This window comes from Crocodylus porosus, unplaced genomic scaffold, assembly GCF_001723895.1.
Source record: "Crocodylus porosus isolate Cpor-Errol unplaced genomic scaffold, CroPor_comp1, whole genome shotgun sequence".
NCBI classification, from domain to species: domain Eukaryota; kingdom Metazoa; phylum Chordata; order Crocodylia; family Crocodylidae; genus Crocodylus; species Crocodylus porosus.
The window spans coordinates 46,933,435-46,952,412 of record NW_017728906.1 but is presented as its reverse complement, the minus strand read 5'-3'; the positions used below and the strand labels follow the sequence as shown (position 1 = coordinate 46,952,412).

At 45.3% G+C, this 18,978-nt stretch overlaps 1 protein-coding gene across 11 annotated transcripts in view; it reads right to left on the bottom strand.

Moving 5' to 3' along the window:
• Positions 1-18,386, bottom strand: part of CASK (calcium/calmodulin dependent serine protein kinase) — a 387,068-nt gene extending 368,682 nt beyond the window's left edge. For all 11 annotated transcript variants that reach the window (XM_019529070.1, XM_019529074.1, XM_019529076.1 and 8 more), the window contains exon 1: positions 18,304-18,386. In XM_019529070.1, coding sequence (XP_019384615.1) covers positions 18,304-18,371 — 68 coding nt within the window. In that variant the 5' untranslated portion in view covers positions 18,372-18,386. The remainder of the gene's footprint in view (positions 1-18,303) is intronic.
• Between the last annotated feature and the right edge of the window lie 592 nt (positions 18,387-18,978).

The window sequence follows — 18,978 nt, the reverse complement described above, 5'->3', positions numbered from 1 at the left end:
TCCCTACCATGGCTCCAATTTTTTTCCAAACCAAAAGTATAGGAATGGCATAAACCTGCCAACACACACAAAAAAACAGAGAAACTGATGAATGAAATGACAGCCTGCCATTTAGGGAGAACCCAGAAGAGCAGTGGGTGCTGCAATTAAAGGGAAAAAAGACTTTAAAGACTCCTTTCATTTCTCAAATTCCTAGAATCACAAGGAGTGATTATGTAAAATGGGATCCATTAAGGGAAAGATTAATGCCCCTGTATTACAGTGGCAAAAGGACAAATGATGGTTTTTTGTATGACGTAGCTGGGGTCCACACACTTTGAAATCAGTATTTTCTTCCATAAATTTAGCAACCTTCCCACATGCTAAGGCAAAGTGTTTCTATGCAAAGTAAGTTGCTGGTTAATAGAAATGATATGAAACCAAAAATCAGAGTGGGAGACAGAGAGGGAGATGCACGTGTGTACACACTCATGCAAGCTATACAGCTATAGAACATAAAGCCAATTAGATGTCTTTCCAGACCTTAATATGATGCTTTTGCAAGACCCCTAGAACCAGTAGTTCCACACACTGCATCATAGCATAACTAGCAATAACAGACTTCCTAATTTATGGTTTCTGCACCAATTAGATTTGCTTCTGGTCACAGAGGTGTTTGGGCACCCCAATACCTTCCATGCATATACTCCGTAATGTTCCACAAGATTCAAAAACAAAAGTTAAATTGGGAAGTCAGATAGTCTGAAAATGCCAGATTTACATATTGCCTCTAAAACTTAAACTGGCCCACTGTAATACTACTTGTGTCCTCAACGAGGTAGGGACTTGTGGCAAAACTAGCGTGACATGTAATTAAAGATAAGAATGATTATGCACAACAGGTGCATATTAAGGTTGCATGAATAACTAAATCTAGCATTTCTTGGGTTTGCAACTTAAACAAAATTCTTCCAGTGTCATTTCTGTCTCCAATTTACTTGGGGGGCGGGGGGGGTTGTATGTGGTTTTGCTTTCTTTTTTTGGTAAAAGCACATACCTTTTTATGTTTAGAAAAAAGCAATTTTTACATGGGTAAAAAAAACCACATCCATTATGCAGAGTGTAGCAGGGCACTAGGGTGCCTGCTACTGGTACTGGTAATAGGGCTTGGCTGCCAATCAGTAGGGCAGCACAGCTGAAGGTTGCTTATGTAACTGAGTGGGTCAGCTGACCAAAAGGGGGGCAAGCCAGGCCGAGGCCGGAGGCAGGTCCCCTCTGACAGGCTGAGAGGCAGGAGCTCTGCTTCGGAGCAGAGCAAGGCAGAGCTGCCTGAGCACTTGAGCACCCGCGTGCTGATGAGATGGAGAGGCCTCTGACAGGGAGGCTCGACGGAGAGCCAAGGTGGCATGGGATGTTATAGCCGGTAGGCTGACTTTTGGGTTACCGCCAGTTGGCATGGCTTTGAGTTTGGTTTTGATGGCGACTGTGTTACTGGAGGACCAGGTGAGGCTGTAGGGGAAGGAGGCGGCCTCAGGGGAGGCACCCCAGCAGAACAGGGGGGTTCCTGGCAGCGCAGAGGGCGCTGCGTTTCACGGTGTGCCCAGGGAGGGCACAGTGATTGGTGCCAGAGGCAAGGCACAGCAGTTTGGCACCGGGGCGGCACTGCGTTCGGGGTGTTGTGACCCCAAGCCCTGTGAGGGCGGTATTTGGTAAAGCCCAGTGGGGCGAATGACCCAGAAGAAGGGTCGGGGGCCAGGAACGGCTACGGGCCACCTGAGCCCCAAGCACAAGGAGCGCGGACATAGGCCCCAGAGGGCGCGAGAAGAGCGAGGCATAGGCCCCAGTGAGGGTGAGTATATTGGGCAAACTCCAAAAGGAAGGGGTGGGCCTATCAAGAAGCCTCAGAAGAGGGTGAGTGCGCGAGTAAGCCCCGGAGAAGGGCAGGCGCGTGATTAGAAGCCCGGAGAGGGAACAAGCGCGAATAGAAGCCCAGAGGGGGCACGTACATTGAAGAGGCCCGGAGAAGGGCAGGCGTGCGATTAGAAGCCCGGAGGGGGCACATACATTGGAGAGGGCGCGTATACCGGAGAGGCCCCAGAGAGGGCGCGTAAATAGAGACACGAGAACGTCCGGAACACCGGTGAGGCTTGGGCGTGGTACTGGGGGCAGAAGGAGCCATGCGACGCCCTAGGGGGGTGCACCAAGAGATATTCGTAGAGGGCTAGAGCACCAGGTGTGAGAAGCCCAAGAAAGGCAGCCTCCCATTAATATTATATAAACAGCAAAGATGTGGCGGGTGAGACGAGGATGCTAGAAGGGCAACTTGGCACAGTAGGGGCACAAGAGAGATCACAGCCACTCCTGGGCCCCGCCCCGTGACACAGAGTAACAATCTTCCCATCACATACCATTCATCAGGAGGGTTTGTACCCTGCTTGTTTCACATTAAAGCTCAGACTTCTACAATTTTCAGGTGAATTTTTTTCTGGCAGCAGAAAAAAAAACACTCTCAAGCAGTGTTTCTGAACCTTTTAGACACGAGGCACCCTTTGGAAAATACTAGTTTCTTGGTTTTCACTCATTTTTGACTACAGAAAAATAGAGCAATTCTTCTGTTTCAAAGAATTCAGAATGATCAAAAGAGATCAGAAAACTTTTAACACTATGGATTCCTATTTAAAATCCCCAAGTTTATCTTGTGACTCTTGTCTGCAAACCTAACATTGCTAACACTGTGTGGCACCCCTGAAACAATGTCATGGCACCCTGGCTGAGAAGCACTGTTCCAATCCCACAGCTGAGGAGAGAGGCTCTAGCAACATGTTATCTGGATCTAGGGGCTGGCTGGGAAGCACTTGGCCCAGCAGCCCCCAAGGAACCAAAAGAGCTACTTTTGTTTTGTGATGCCTCAAGAGATTAAGGATTGATGGGAACATCAAGGTCCTTTGAGAGTTTGGAGAAGGGTTACAGAAACACATGGCTCGGTCTAACCCTTTAAGTGTTCAACTGCAGGATAAGCATGGGTAATTCTTAAGAGCAGCCCAACTAAACACAAGTTTTTTCCCCTTAGGCAAAAGAATACATAAAACTGCCCTCCAGTGATCACATGCTTTCACTTCCTCAAGTGTACAGTCCTACTGGCAATGAGAGAATTTAAGTACACGCTGGAGGTGTCTTCAGCCATCACTTGGGATTGAGTTACGGTTGCAGTGGTGTGTATTTTTACTCTGTAGTTCCTAATTTTCTGAGATGTGAATTTTACTGAATTCAGTGTTCTGAAAGGGCGTGAAATACCCACAGACAACCTTAGCTCTGCATTAACAACAATTTGCATCCTTCTGAAATACAAATTGATTTCTGTAAGTGTTCTAATTAAGCACAACAGCTGTGGTTTGATGTCAGCCTGCACTGATGTGCTACTGCACATAGCTGAAGGTAAAGGATGCTAAACATTTTAAGTGGTCTTTTCCCCTTGTTACTTTGCTACCACGAAATAGGAACAATGGTCAGACTGAAGCATCTGGAAGATCAAGATGCTGACACAGGAGAAAAAAATCATGGTTCTATGCTCCAAAACCTGGGAAAGAACTTTACACACAGAAAAAAAGACTGGCATCTGTCTCACTCCCTTTCCTAATCCATCAGTTTCCCCACAACGTATGCCCCCACCCCCCCGGCCAAAACGTCCAGGTCAACCTGTTCTTCTGACCCATCAAACCATTAAAAACCAATGGCTTTTACATTGCTAAAGCTGTTCCTTTCTGCCTGGAATCCTCCACTGCTGCATACTCATATCACAGGCAGCAGCTTACTAAATCGTCACATTCTCCCTTGGTTATATGCAGCTGGAATCTGAATCTCTGTGATGTCCACCTCCCACCACTATTAGCCCCTCTCTATTCTTTCCTGCCATATGCACACACCCCCCCCCACCACCTCCATCCAACAAAGGGGAGGAATCTACATCGATCTGGTATTTCCTGTTTTCAGATATTTAAATTTGTGTTACTTTCTAGTCTTACAAGCAGTGCCACTTCGGGGGGGGGGGGGAGGAACGACACCAAAGGGCTTCATGCCTCCACAGAACAGAGCTGCTCCTCACAGAGGGGTTTAAAAAAGTCCAGAGGGGTAGGACTCTCTAGATCACCATGCATGCACAGCAGTCAGGGAATGGAACTCAGACCCAACTCAGTGCCTGCAGAGCAAAAATGAACTGGGCTCACAAAAGCCCTACCCATAACCTCCCTGTTCCTCTCCTCACATCCCATTCCTCTCCTACCCTCAAATTCCTTTCATCTCTTACTCCTCATAATTCCCCTTTACTGCAACCCCCAAAGCCCTCTTTCCCTGCTCCTCTGCCAAGCAGGTCTCCCTCCACCCTGTCCAGCAGATGCACATTCAATTTTTTTTAAATACCTAGAGCACCCATTGTTGTGCTCAGATAACTTTTCCCTGAAATAATGTTAAAACCATACACCTTGTCAAAGGCAATTTGTAGCCACAGACTTATAGTCCATTCTGATTTCTGGCAATGGTACATTATAAACTGATGATGCCCAGCTGTTACTCGGGTTCACTGGTCAGCACATACCCTTTTTGATCTATCCCGATCCTATAAAAATTGACTTGCTGAAACTCCTGTTAGCTAGTCTTTCTGCATACACACAGGGCGAAGTCTTTGGTGCACAATGCACTATTATGTACCATCCTAGAGTGAAATAATTAAGGGTTTAACCATTGCTTCCCAAATGGGCAGAATGTGCTACAGAGTAGTATCCACCGATAGAGATCAGTTGGTAAGCAATGACGACTCTTGGTTTAAGCCCTAGGTATATATAAAGAACCACTGACAGAACGTGTCACTGGATGCTTATGCAAGTCTAACATTATGTTTCACAGCTGGACAATATTAGAAAGGGCAGCATTTGGGGCTAATAAATGGAAAATGGTAAGACAGGTGACCAGTCTCAAAAGACAGCTGAAAAAATACCCTTGGAGGAGACTGAGGGCCAAACAGTGGCAGACGGGCTTACCTGCTTAAAGGTTTAGGCCAGAGGGTTCAGGTTTAGAACACAGTAGCCTACTATACTCTTTTCCTGGGCAAGTCAAACAGAGCAAAGATTACTGAATCCTCCCTAGTGAAGGAAGAACTCCCAGCAGAGACTCCTAGCAGTTCCTGCTAGAAAGTTGAGGAAATAACTATGATGTCCTAAGAGTGACAAAAACAGCAGAATTTGAGTATCTGGGTCACTGAGCTGCATTTAGAATTTAAGTACCAATTGCAAGTTGTGCAATAAGAGGCCCCCCAGGAACAAGGGGTCTGTGGGGGTAGCCTTAACACAGCTTGCAGTAGAACCTGACAGGAACAACAGTAAATCCTGCATTCCTGTGCATCACTGTAAGAAGGCAGTAGAGCAGCAAAGCATATACCAGAGTTGAGAGGAATCTTAGAAGGGGAAACTGAGGCAGAACCATTTCTACTGACAAAGTGTTTCAGGGGACCCAGCACTGTTGCATCAAAAAACATCTGGGAATTCCCTACTCAAAGGATTCAGAATCTGAACTACTACTACTACTATGCTTTACAAAGCTGCACAAAACTGACAAGCCAGCTGGAAAAGTCATTTTTAAAGCAGCAATGGCACTCTGCTATGACTTCTCAGCTTAGTTGCTTTAGAAGCATTTTTAAATAAGCTAATTGGAAAAAGCCCTTTCCCACCAGAATAAAAGAGTCCACATGGGGAGTTATACCAACAACACTATCGGGTAAGAATTTAAATCACTATCTTTTTACTGGTATAAGCTTTTAGTGAAAAAGTCCCATGCATATTGCTTAATTCAAATACCTTTAGAAAAAACACTAGGTATAAAATGGAAGGAATCTGCATTTCAACAACACTTGAGATTTGGTAAGAGTGAAGCCATAGCATCTACCGTGGCAGACAAGGAAAAGGGCTCAACTCTGTTGACTGGCACTTGCAGGGAAAATATATGGCATTCAAGCTGTGATCTAGGGACAGAGAGGCACTGGCAAAAGCATTGTTCATGACCAGACCAACATCTAGCAGCACAGAAAGACTCCAGGTAAGTCCAAATGGTATTTTGTGCAGCAAAGAACAAGTATGCCTACAGTCTTATATTTGGCTGGAAGGAACTCTTCAAGGGTCTAAAACAAACAACAACAACATTAATACTCCTTAAAGAAACAGTCACTCTCAATCCTTTATGCTGGAAAGTCTTAGGCAACTTAAAAATAAGGGTCACTACAAGACCAGACCACCCAAGATCTGAGTTTTATCTAGTTTAACAGCATACTCCAATTAAGCGCAGCTTCAATCTTGCAGCCATTTGCAGATCAGACAGCCAGGCTCCTGGAAGAGTCAAACCTCAGGTAGGGTTCTCCTTACTGATAGAAGGTGGACTGCAGAGGGGAAGAGGGCCAGGGGGCATACGTGACGCATTGGAAGGGCGGGGAGGATGCGCCCCCCAGATTCCTGTGCTCACAGCAGGGCACAGGGCTGCAGCCTGGCAGGATCAGCTCTAGGTAGAAGCTGCCTCCACAGACCAGTGGGCAGGATACAGTGTGGAAGGAAGTGCTACACTGCCACGGCCACTAAGGTGAAGTACCCCGCTGTGCACCCAGCAGCAGTGCACAACTCCATGCTGCTGCAGCACACCTTGATCGCCATGGCGGTGCAGCATTCCTCCTGCACCGGATTGTACCAGCTGGGCCACAGAGGCAGCTCCTGCCCAGAGCTGGTCTGGACAGGCTGCAGCCCCACACCCTGCTGTCGGCTCAGAAGTCTGGGGGAAACGTCCTCACATATGCCCCATTCCCCACACACCTACCCCCTTCCTCACATACTGGAGGGCTGGGAGACAGTGGGTTGAAAGCAAGGGGCACCAACAGGACTAGGGTGGTGAGGGACTACAGGCAGCAGTGAGGGGCACCAGCAGGGCCAGAAGACTCTGGGTCAGGACTGAGGGACACCAGCAAAGCCAGAGGGTTGTAGGTCACAAGTGAGGGCCACCAGCTGGTCTTGGGGTGGTGGGGGGCTTTGGGTTGGAAGTGAGGGGCATAGGCATGGGCAGGACACCAGCATATCAGGGCTGCTCAGTACCATAAAAGCAGCAGGGGTGGACAGCCACAGCTGAACAAATGTCCTGGTGAGGGAAGAGGGCAGGGGGAGCTCTGGTTTTCTATGATTAAAAAAAATCCAAATCAAATGTCAAAATATATACATTTTTAGAATTTATTTTATTATAATGACTGAGGCACTATAGGCTTCTACACTGCTTTAAAATGGTAAATATAGCAATAAAGCATTGTGCTCAACTGATACATACGCACGTGGCATTTCATTTTAATCATGGAAAAAAGTGGATTTGGGGTTTTTTAAATCAGAGACCTTGACACTTTTCATCAGAGAATCTGGGAGTTTTAAACAGAGAAAAACCAGGATCCCTGGCAAACACCAGATGTTGTACTGCTTTAGCTATGAGTTTCTAACCTGCATTAAAGTGGTACTCCATGTAAATGAGCCCTAAGTAGACAATAAGCTGCGCACAGGGAGCTCACTGCACTATACAACCTTTCTTCTGCAGAACTTAAGGCCCTTCCCAAGTAACATAAGCTAAAAGAAAGCCATCTTATACTGATATGAGTACTCATGCAGAAGGCAGATTATAGGTTTAACTTGACTTTAATTTTTACCATTTATGCCAATGTATTTTCCCACGTAGCCAAGCTAGCGGTGCAGGGATACATTGGTCCAATATCAGATCAGTACCGATATAAAGAAAACTGGCTACATCGGATATCAGCCTATCAGCCTGACGGGGCCAACAATTTGGCCGATGACTGCCGGTGTTGCACACAGCTGCAGCGCAGCACTCAGGCAACGAGGAGGACAGCTAGCAGTGCTCCTCCAGCTAGTAACTTCAGTGTGGTGGAAGGGAAGGGGGGAAGGAAGGAGTGGGGGGGGAGGAGTAGATCAACACCCCCGTTATGAGGGAGGGAGCTGGGGCAGGCACAGGACAAAGCTGCTGCTCATGGGGGGAGGGAGGGGCTCCTGACACTGCTTGCACAACCCCCCCAGGAGGACAGGGCGTGTGCCCCCTGGATCTGCGTGGGGTGGGGCAGGATGCAGCCAGGGCTGTGTGTGGCTCTTCTTGATGGGGACTGGGCTTAGAGCAGGTGCCAACAGCGCTGTAAGGATGCTGCATCCACCCCAAATTTCACCGTCACTCCGCTCCCAGCACCACCAACCGCCCAGCACAGCCCTGGCTCTTCTGTGGAGGCGGTGTGTTGAGCTAGCGCTCTGCCAGGCGGATGCTGTGCTGGGAGTGGAGCAGCAGTGAAATCTGGGGTGGACACAGCATCCCCACCCCCATAGCTCCTGCTCATGCCCCCTCCCTCATCATGGGGGACACTGATCTACCCTCCCTTCCACCACACCAGACTTACCAGCTGGAGGCAGCTGTATTGGGAAATCAGACTGGTATCAGCCAATATACCTCCTTAAATATCGACTACTGATATTGGCCCCAAAAATCTCTACCAGTGCACCCCTAAGCCAAGTCCAAATTTTAAAAGCTAAAGGTCATCTGGATAGGGCGATTCTGACTGGCCCTTCTACCACTTCCCAGTGGGAATGAACACCAGTCAAGTATACCCTCTAGCTCATAATGGAAACCACCTTGCCAAATCTTTCCACTCCCCAAAAAGAAAGAGATACAGGCAGTCTAGGAGGCTGTGAGGGTGAGGGGGGATGTGTGCATGCAGCAGGAGTGTGTGGAGGAGATGGGTGGGTACCTGCTGATGCTGGGGGAAGCTGTCCAGGCACTGGGGTTCAGGTTGCAGCATGGCAGAGAAGGCGGGGGGGCGGTGCCTGCATCTCCAGTGGGGGAAAGGGGTGGGGGGAGGGCCCTTCAGGGGCAGCAGGCAGCTGTGTGGCCCAGCCAGCAGCACCTGAACCAGTGCTCTTGCTTGCAGGGGCAGGGCAAAAGGGAGATACTGCAGGGCTGGGGGAACAAGGGGCTTTAGGTCAGGAGTGAGGGGCACTGGCAGGGCTGGTGGGGGGATCCGTGGCTTGGGAGTGAGGGGCACTGGCGGGGAGGACTGTGGATCAGGAGTGCAGGCACTGGCAGCACCAAGGGGCTGTGGGTGGGGAGTGACGGGGACCAGCATAGCCCAGGCAGGCAGGGTGCTGCAGGATGCGAGTGAGGGACACTGGAAGAGCTGAGGGTGGCTGTGGCTTGGAAGTGAGGAGCAATGGAATGGGCAGGGGCAGAGCACAGGCATATCACTGCCCCCCACAATCATATTTCCCACCCCTGCCCTGCATGGCAAGTGTCCTCTTTTTTGGAACTGGAAATACAGTAGCCCTACTTGCAGTAGTTACATTTGTCACAGCAGATTGTTAAACTGCACTATAATCATAATATACTGTCATTAGTAAATGGTCTGGCCCCCCACATCCTTAATTTCATGCAATCCTAGAAATTTAAATCAATAAAAATCAAAATAAATGTTTAAAAATAAACAATGATATTATCCATTGAAATTATTAAAAAATAAAAATCAAATCCTGCCAAGCCTAAATATAGTTTATATAAAGGCAGGGCTACCCAACTGTGAGGGGTTAAATTGCAGTCTACAGGAACCCTCGAGTTGGAATGGCTCCAAAACCCAGGGGATGAAGGCCACTACTGCTCACCCCTGCACCCCATGCCTGCCACCAAACTTGGGGTTTTCAGTTGCCACTGACAACTCAAATTGGCAGCACAGGAAAACGGATGCAAGTAGACAGGGCATTTATCCCCCGAGTTCTGGAGTCATACCAATGCAGCAGCTCTGGCAGCCACATCAAATAGGTCTGCAGGGCCAAATAAGTTGGAGAGCCCTGAAATAAGGGATAAAAACAGGCATGTTAATATTAATCAGGATATAACCACTTCGATACATTTCTGTATTTTCTAGCCTTATTTAGCAAGCTTTTGATGTTGAGCCAGGTAATCATATATAAAAATCTAGGTTCTCCGCAGGCACTTTACTCTTCATCTGCAAATGACGGTTCTTGCTGAACAGCCCATCAAGCATATGAACCAAGATGAGCAATCTTTAAAATTTAGTCTTTAAATCTAGGTCGGGAGTTCTTTTCCCTAACAGGCTGACCACCAGCTAGAGATGGCATAGGCAAAATGGCAGATCTGGCCAGGGGCCAGACTCCATTTCCCAGGAGCCCCTGCTCATATAGCTGCAGCTGGTTTCCATGGAGATGCCAGGAGGGCGCTGTGACACCGTGGGGCTAGGGTTTCCAAGGAGACTGGCCCCAACAGTGCTGGCAGGGCACATGCCTAGGCAGGGAGCTGCTCTGTGGCCAGGGCTGGGATCTTGCAGTGGTGACAGCATGATCTGGAGCTGGGGCAGAGCCGTGATCCACTGCCCACATACCCCTGCCTGGGGCATGCAGGCAGTGGATCACAACTCTGCCCTGGCTCTGGATCATGCTATCACTGCCACAAGATCCCAGCCCTGGAGCAGCTCCCTACCCAACCACACATCCTGCCAGCACTGCTGGGGCCCATCTCCTTGGAAACCCTAGCCAAAGGGCAGGCGATTATTTTGGGCAGAGGGCCACTTACTGAGTTCTGGCAAGCCATTGAGAGCCACTTGACAGGTAGCCCAGGGCAGTTTAATATTAATTTTTCAAATTTTTCAGGGCCCCCGCAGCTCAGATAGAATGGCTTGGAGGACTGCATCCGGCCCGCAGGCCGCGTTTTGCCCACCCCTGCAGGCCTAGGCCCCACGCTGTCACAGTGCCACCACTCCTGGGGTCTCCATGGAAACCAGCTGCAGTGACATGGGTAGGGGCTGTTCAGAAATGGAGTCCAACTTTGTCCACCCCTGCATTAGAGGCTTTTAAAATTTTACGCCTTAGTATATTTAAGGTGGTAGGGGGTGGAATCAATTTCACATATTACTAGTTCTCTCAATGATTTAAAATGCTTTACCAATATTTCAATATTAACAATGCTATTCGCGCATCAATTTAAACAGTCTCTTGAGTACTAAATTTTGGTGAACAGGCTCCCTGAATCATCCTTTGACCCCAGGACACCTGGTGGGGGGAGGGACAACAACCTCCACCTGGAAAATACAGACAAGAGAAACCTCCTCAAAGGGAATTTAAAAACAAATAGAAATGAAGGCCAGGGCGCACTTCTTCCCACAAAGCCCTCTCTCAGCACAGGAACTGCCACCAGGAACAAGGCTCTTATATGGATGGAACCCTTGCCCTAGTGCTGGTCTTCTACCATCACTTAGTACCTAAAGGGCCACTTTACCTTTTAGTCATGTCTCATCTGTAAGTGCTTTTTCTTCCTCTCCCCCAATTAATTTAGGTTTCATGGCACAAGCAGCTTATTTCAAGTGAACTGATATCTGATACCACTGACACTTCCTCCTTTGGCTCTCAACCTTTTTAGACTCAAAATACCCTTGGAAAATGCCATCTCTTAGCTTTCCCTCATTTTTTGACTAGCAAAAAGTAACAGAACAATTCTTTTATTGCAAAGAACTCAGAAAGATCACAACACGTCAGAATGTTTTTGACACTATAAAATCTTATTTGAAATCTTTAACTTGTGATTCACGGGTAGGTGTTTGTATACCTAACCATGCTATTATTGTGTGGAACCCTTAGAAGGATCTCATGTCACCCTGGCTGAGAATCATGACTGCCCTTGTCTATTTCTGTCACTACTTCTTTGCTGTTATCCCATCATGCTCCAGCACACATCCCTACCTAGAAACATACACCTCTAACTCCACTGAGGACTCATCCCAATGACATTTACAAAAAATCAAACAACACCTATTTTCCTATGGTATCCATTAACCCAGACAGGCTTTTTTACACTCAAACAATCCCGTGATACAAGTCACTTCACCTACCTAACAGTTCAAACTGGGACAAATGGTTTGCAAAAACAGAAAAGCTGTCACAGAAACAAGATTCCAGATATCCAAAACTTTCACAAAACACAAACACTATGGGTGCCTATCAATATGCTTGCTGCAGGGCTGCTCTGACACGGTGCAATTACAGCATGACAGCGCAGACTTGATTAATCCAGTCCACAGCATAGTAATTACCGTGCTCCAGCCAACCTCCATACCTCACGTGTTAGCACTCCCATGCTTTAAAATGGTGCCCAGGCAGCCAGGGCGCTTTAACTAAAGCTTGTCAAATGAAGCATGGGGACACCAATACAAGAGACACTGCGGCACTAAAGCACCCCTACCCCTGAAGCATGTGTAAAAGTGACCTATGTAGATGTGCAAACCAGGAGCACACAGGAAAACAAGCAATACAAACCAATGCAAATCAATGCAAAATATGGCATCTACCAATCCACACCCTCACAGGCAATGAAGTATCCAGTGTACCTTGCATTACCAAAACATGAACTTACTAAACCTTATGGTTAGCCCATTGCAAGCCTCCTAGAATATCTGGCTCAGACAGACAGGAAAACAAGAAGCACTACATTCATTTATTTCATCAAATCCAAAAACATATCATCTCAGGGAAACATCCATTCATTCAAGCAAACAACTCCAGTGTCACTGTAATCAAACAGATGCAGAAAAATTTACTTACTTTCCTGACTAACACTTAAAGTATAAATCAATGTACAGATAACTTGAACTGCAACATAGTGTATGCAGGTTCCCTTCCTCCCAGCCACTGAAAAGCTTCCCCATGGATCCATTAACACAGAAGGGGGTAACAGTTTATTTTTAAGTCTTCATCAGTAAAGTAATGCCCTATGTTGAGGCTCCACAACCCATTTCCATGTTTAATTTTAGATGGTAACAAACAATCTTTGAACTTTGCAGTGACTCATTTAGTTGAGTGGCAAAAAAATAAGTTTTTTATTGATACCAATCAACAATATTATATAGAAGGTTAACTCTGGTGAATGCCTTTAATTTTAGCATCCAAAATTTAAAAGAAAGAAAGAAGAAAATCTACTTTCACCTCAAGCCTGCCAATTCAGAGGCCAACATCCGTTTGTGGATTCTGACAGTTCCAAAATCCATTTTAAAATGGAGCAAAGTTGTAATTTTTACTGGCATGGCAGTAGCTACTTCACAAAAATTATCACAAAAAAGGCAATAAAATACTGAACAAGAGCAGTAAGCAGACCTACACTGCAGGCACTCAAGCATTACATATGATACCATAACTTGTTGCAATGAAGGAAAGCAATATTAAAAAGGAAAACATTATTTCAAGATAAATTTACATTTGCCACTACTGATTCCTAAACATTATCTTTACTAAGCATCATGTTGTGATTAAACTGTCTTGACTAAATATTTATGAAAGATTGCAGAACTATCAAACTATCAATAACTCTTGAGTTTTTTGTTTTAGGACCAAGTGCAATAAACTCCCTCCCCACACACCCAATACTATCTTATCCTTCATTTTAATAAGCTGTAGGTTAGAAAAGAATGCTCATAAGGGACATCCTGGGTCAAGTCCAATCCCAAGCTATTATAGGTAACCACATCACATTAACAAATACAAACTTTTGATAAACTCATCTTAAACTGCCCCCCACACTACTCTTGGAAGTCTGTTCTAGAACCTCACTCTTCTTATAATTAGGCACCTTTCTGTAGTTTCTAACCTAAATGAATTTGTTGCAGTTAACCCTGTGTTCTTGTGACAAATTTTATCTCTACCTTCAATGATTATTTGCTCTCCCAGGGTTTTTCCAAACTATATTTTATAAAGAAGGATTATATCTATTATCAGTCTTTGCTTTGCTGAAGTTAAAATAAATAAATCAGTCTCTTACATCTTTCCCACATAAAACAAATTCTCCATTCTCCTAGATCACTCAAGGAGCCCTTGCCTGCACAGTAAGGATTTAAAACAGAATCAAGCCACTTCTTGAAATAGCATTAGTGAGAATCTAATGACTGAAAAGAGGTACTGATTAAAAATATTCCATACACAACTAAATATTTTCCAACTATAGCAGAACAGTTACGAATGGCAAGGTGTAAGTAAGTAAAACTTTACTGAACAGACGGTGCCAGCCAAATGGAATCTCTTATAATCTGACAGTAGTCTGCAAAGCAAAATATGCTATTATGACTTCATGTTTAAACCAACCATTCATTAAAAACAGTTTATCCATTCATCTTAACCATCTATTTTCTGTAACATGGACAACACCACTTGTGTTCTACAACATAAAGAAATTAAAGGTTTGAAAGTTTGCAGAAACTCAGGGCTAAATGAAGAAATTAATTGCAAATGCAATGACATGAAGTCCTACACCCAAGGCAGAACACTGTTTCCTGAAAAACAATGCAAGACAAAGAAAGAGCAGTCACAAATAACTCCCCCCCCATCATACACAGTGTCAGAAGTACAGTAAATTGTGGCCAATTCACTTATAAGTTCCCACTATGATTTAATTAGCCATTACTCCAATTCTCCACCACCATTCCCCTTCCTCCTATTTCCAACCCATAATAATTGGTCTCTATTGGATAATTCCCCATTATTTTCATTCCCCTGGGAATAGTGAACTAGCCAGAGTTTACTATAGATAAGGACCTAGATTTGGCCAAACTGAAGATACTGCCCTCCCATGACAAGATGTAAAAGATCACTGCAAATGTTTTATTCCCTTGACCACCAACAACTAGTAATGTCAACCCATCTCCCCATTTCTCAGAGCTAATACCAATATTCAATCAGCAGAAACTCCCCCCCACCCAGCAACTCTCCAAGTTATCTCCATAACTCTCAGAACTGCCACATAAGTACTTCAGATAGAAAAATGGAGGTCATTCCCCAAACTAGATAAACTGCTTTTTCCACATGGTTAAGTTTTCTGTAGAAGTGGGTGGGTTGCTGAGGCCTGCTTACCTTTTGTTTTCTTTCTTTCTTTTTTAATAAATGTGACATAGCTATATATTTTACCACCATTTTGTGTGAAATGCAAGAGTAAATTAATATAAGTAGCTGAAAGTACATCTGAAAGGCAAGAGTATATCCTGAACCAGGTAAAAGGCAATATATGAGAAACCAAAGCCAAAAGGCAAAATTACTTAAATCTTCAGATTTGACTACTGTAAGCCTGGGGTGTCAACCATATGGTCTGTGGGCCAGATCCAATCCATAGAGCTGCTTCATCCAGCCTGCCAAGCTACTGCAAATAGTGGAGTGGGGGGAGGAAAGAGAGTTAGTCAGCCACAGAATCCAAGGTCCCTGGTGGACATGGCTACTGGCAGCAAAAGAGTGAGCGAGGACTATACTAACACAGCCTGCCTTCCTTAACCAGCAGGCACCACTCCTGCCACTGCTTCCCCTATAGCTGCTGATCCTGCTGCAGCCACTGCCACTGCCACCACCACCACCCCCGGCATACAACACACCTAGATCCAGCCTAGGGCACAGGGTCAGTTTTACACCCGTGTTAGCCATTAGTAATGCTAGCGGACTTCAGTGCACTTTTAGTTCTGTCAATATTCCTTTAACATGAATATACCAAAGTGCAATGAAGTAAAATGATAAGTATTAATAAATAAGGCATTCTGAAAGAAAGACATCAGGGTAGGCAACTTTAATGAAAGTAATCTCTAGCGTACATCTGGATCATCACAGTCTAACATGTCAGCATTACATGACTACCATAAATATGAATCTTATAGCCCCAAGTCTAAGTCAGATACAAGCCAAAACTAGATAGTCATGTGGCAAGGGTTGGAAGAAAATTATACTGAATACAGAAACCATGATTTGGTCTTCTGGGCGAGTACTGGCAGTCTCTATTCAGTATTAGAAGGGCATGAATTACTTTAAGCTTAAAATATACTATGTCTAAACATAAACAGAGTGCAGACAGTAAGCTCTGAATAACTTTCAGTGACACTTGGAATGGTAAAACTCTTCACTTCCTTCAACTTTTTTGCAACTGGCAAGTGGCCAGAATTAATGTTTTAAACACAAAATGCACCAGATGTAATTATCTATTAATTCTGAATCCAGTACTTTGCCTTGCCAAAAATAAAAGCATTTAAATGTTTTTGTAGTAATCTGCCTTCTCACGTCCAAAGTGAGTTGCTTTTAGGTAAACCTCTGAAGTCTGAATCAAAGGAGTTATCTATTCTTTACCTCATGGCCAATTCCCTTAAGAATTAAAGTTTGTGAAAGCTAGTATGCCCCCACCCCAATTATTTACTCTTGGGCAAGCACATGCAAGAAGGGATGTGGATGTGAACAAGTTATGTCAAGCATCCAAAATGTTATCCAGAACTTGCAAAGTAAAGTTACCCGAGCAATGCTTGCATCCTAAAGGACACCACTAATTGTTTTTTAAGCTTTGCTGCCTTTAAGAAGGGAATTATATTGTCCTGATTACTTGCCTGTGTGAGGCTTGTTTTATTAAGGAAAAAAAAGGTGTGCATTAGTGTATGCAAATAAGTCACTCACCACCACTTCCCTGATGATATATTCATTATAGCACATCTATTCCTCAATTTCAACACTTTTCCTCCCATGTCCATTCCAAAAAAAGAAAAAGAAACCCTGCTAACAGAACTTGAACTTGTGCAATGGTCCTTAACTGCCTGACTTACCATCACAGCTACCATTTCAACCAGTTCAATTCTTACCAAATTATAATGCAACAAGCTAAAAAGCAATTAACATTTTGTTCAGATAAAATAAGCCTGCCAGTCTTAGCAGTTCATTAAAAAAATTTTAAAAGATTTAGAAGGAGACTAACACAGCAAGCTGTACAGTCAAGTGTCAACTAGAAGACTGACTCCTAATGAGGTCTGCGTTTCCAAGCCAACAGAAAAGAAATTTAGGAATTTACCTTTTCAAAACTATTCAACATCTACAAAGGATATGCAAAAAACGTTTTGTTACAGTTCTCCCTTCCATAGCTTTCCTGAAACCACCTGTTTTTCTACGTAAGATGGCAGTGGTAGCCACTTACTCAGGAAGTATAAATTACACACATTTTAAATATTTCATGCCTCTGAAATGCAAATCAAGGCCAGGTGTGCTGTTTCCAAGAGCCTAAATTACTGTATCAATCAGTAATAAGTCACAGGAATGGGCAGACATTTAGTTGATGTTTTATTGAAAGGTGTTTAGCAAGATGCATATGTAGCAATTCAGAGCAGATTTACACTGCCCTTTCACAGGCTCCTCCAAGACCGAGAAGCTTCACAGACCTGAGGTATTAACAAAACAAGAAGCTCCATCTATGGTCCCTAACAGGTAACTCCAGGGTATTATTCAAGTGACAAGAATACTGATGATGCAAATAATGAAGCTATTTATTTATTAAAATGTTCTTTAAGGGGAATGACATGACATCTTCCTGATCCTCACAGAAGAACCTAACTATACAATCCTGACTAGTTAGCAGCACTGACAATGCCACAGGTTAAGATATCTAACTCCCTACCCCATTCCTCTGGCACAATTTTAACAATTTCTGCCAATTTTAACCTATTTACATCACAAAGAACTTTGTCTACTACATACACAATTCAAAAATGCCAAAGTATTTATTTTGAAGTTTTGTAGATAATTTAACACTTAACTCTGGCCCCTTTTTCTTAGTATTCACACAAAGTGAGAGTCATTTTAAAAACGTCACAACATTTGCAATGATCCCCTTTACACAACTCATCTCTGGAAAGTGCCCACATTAACATTAGGCATATCCACTAGGCCTCCCTTTTAATTGACCCTAGCCCTATGCAAATAAAATATACGAAAGTAATAAAAATTCACACTCATGCAATTTTTTTTTTGGTGGGGGGGAGGAAGGGTGCAGCTCAACACTGGGTCATCTGAAATTGCTCTGCATGCTGGTAATACCAAAGTTGCCATCCAATTTCCTAACCCCAGAAGCTTTTCTTCTCTTGATCAGCTTTAAATTACATCCACGATTATTAGTGGTCCTTCAAGCTTTATGACCGAGAAGACATCTGTAGGAAACAGCGGGTGACATTCAGGATGGGTGCATGCCTTGTGCAATAATGATAAAACAATAAATACCAAAACACGGACAAACGTGACATTAAGGACATGGTCATTCCATGAGTCTTAGACTGACATACTGGCATAATCCCCAGGGAAGATGTGTTCAAGAAAAAAAAAAAAAAAAGCCTGTTTTAGCTCTGTCTTTTCAAGCAGCCAACAATTCTCAGAACATTTCAACTACGTTGAGGTTGGGGGGGAGGGGGAGAAACACACACACACAAACCTGTTTAAGCCAAGGTGGTATTGCAAAGTGTCCCTCCTCAAAAGATCCATCAGCAAAAAACAGCGCATGCCACAGTGACTACCCAAGCCTCTATTCAGCCCTCAACTGTCTCCAAACCAAAGAGACACTGGAAAGCAGTATCCCACTGCTACTGCTGCCTCGGGACCCTTTTGCCGCTGCCACAAGACCCAGCAAGACTAGGAGGGCAAAAGCCTGGACAGCTGTGGCTGCGCATGGCACCCCCAGGGGGACCTGGCTGGCTTCTCACACCTCCCTCAGCTTGAGGAAGAGAGGCCAGGGACCCTCGAGCCATGGCTAGGCTGCGAGCAGCCGTTGCATAAGGAGCCCGGGGAGGCTCCGGCAGCGGGGGAGGGAGAGGGCTGAGCGGAGCCCGAGCGGCCCTTACCTGAGCGCCGGCGCGGGCATGCTGCAGCCGGGCGGGGCCGATGGGAAGCAGGGAGGGAGGCCGCTGCCCTGCCCCGCCGGCGCTGGGATGTGAGGGAGCGGGGGAGCAGCTGATGCAGGCGCCGCAGGGCATCGGGGTCACCCCCTCCCCCGCCGCGTTACATAAAGCGGTTACACACCCGCGCGCGCACACACACGCACCCGCGCACAGGTGGGCGCCAACGAGCGGAGCATCCCAACCCCGCCCCGCCCCGGACTCACTTGCCGATC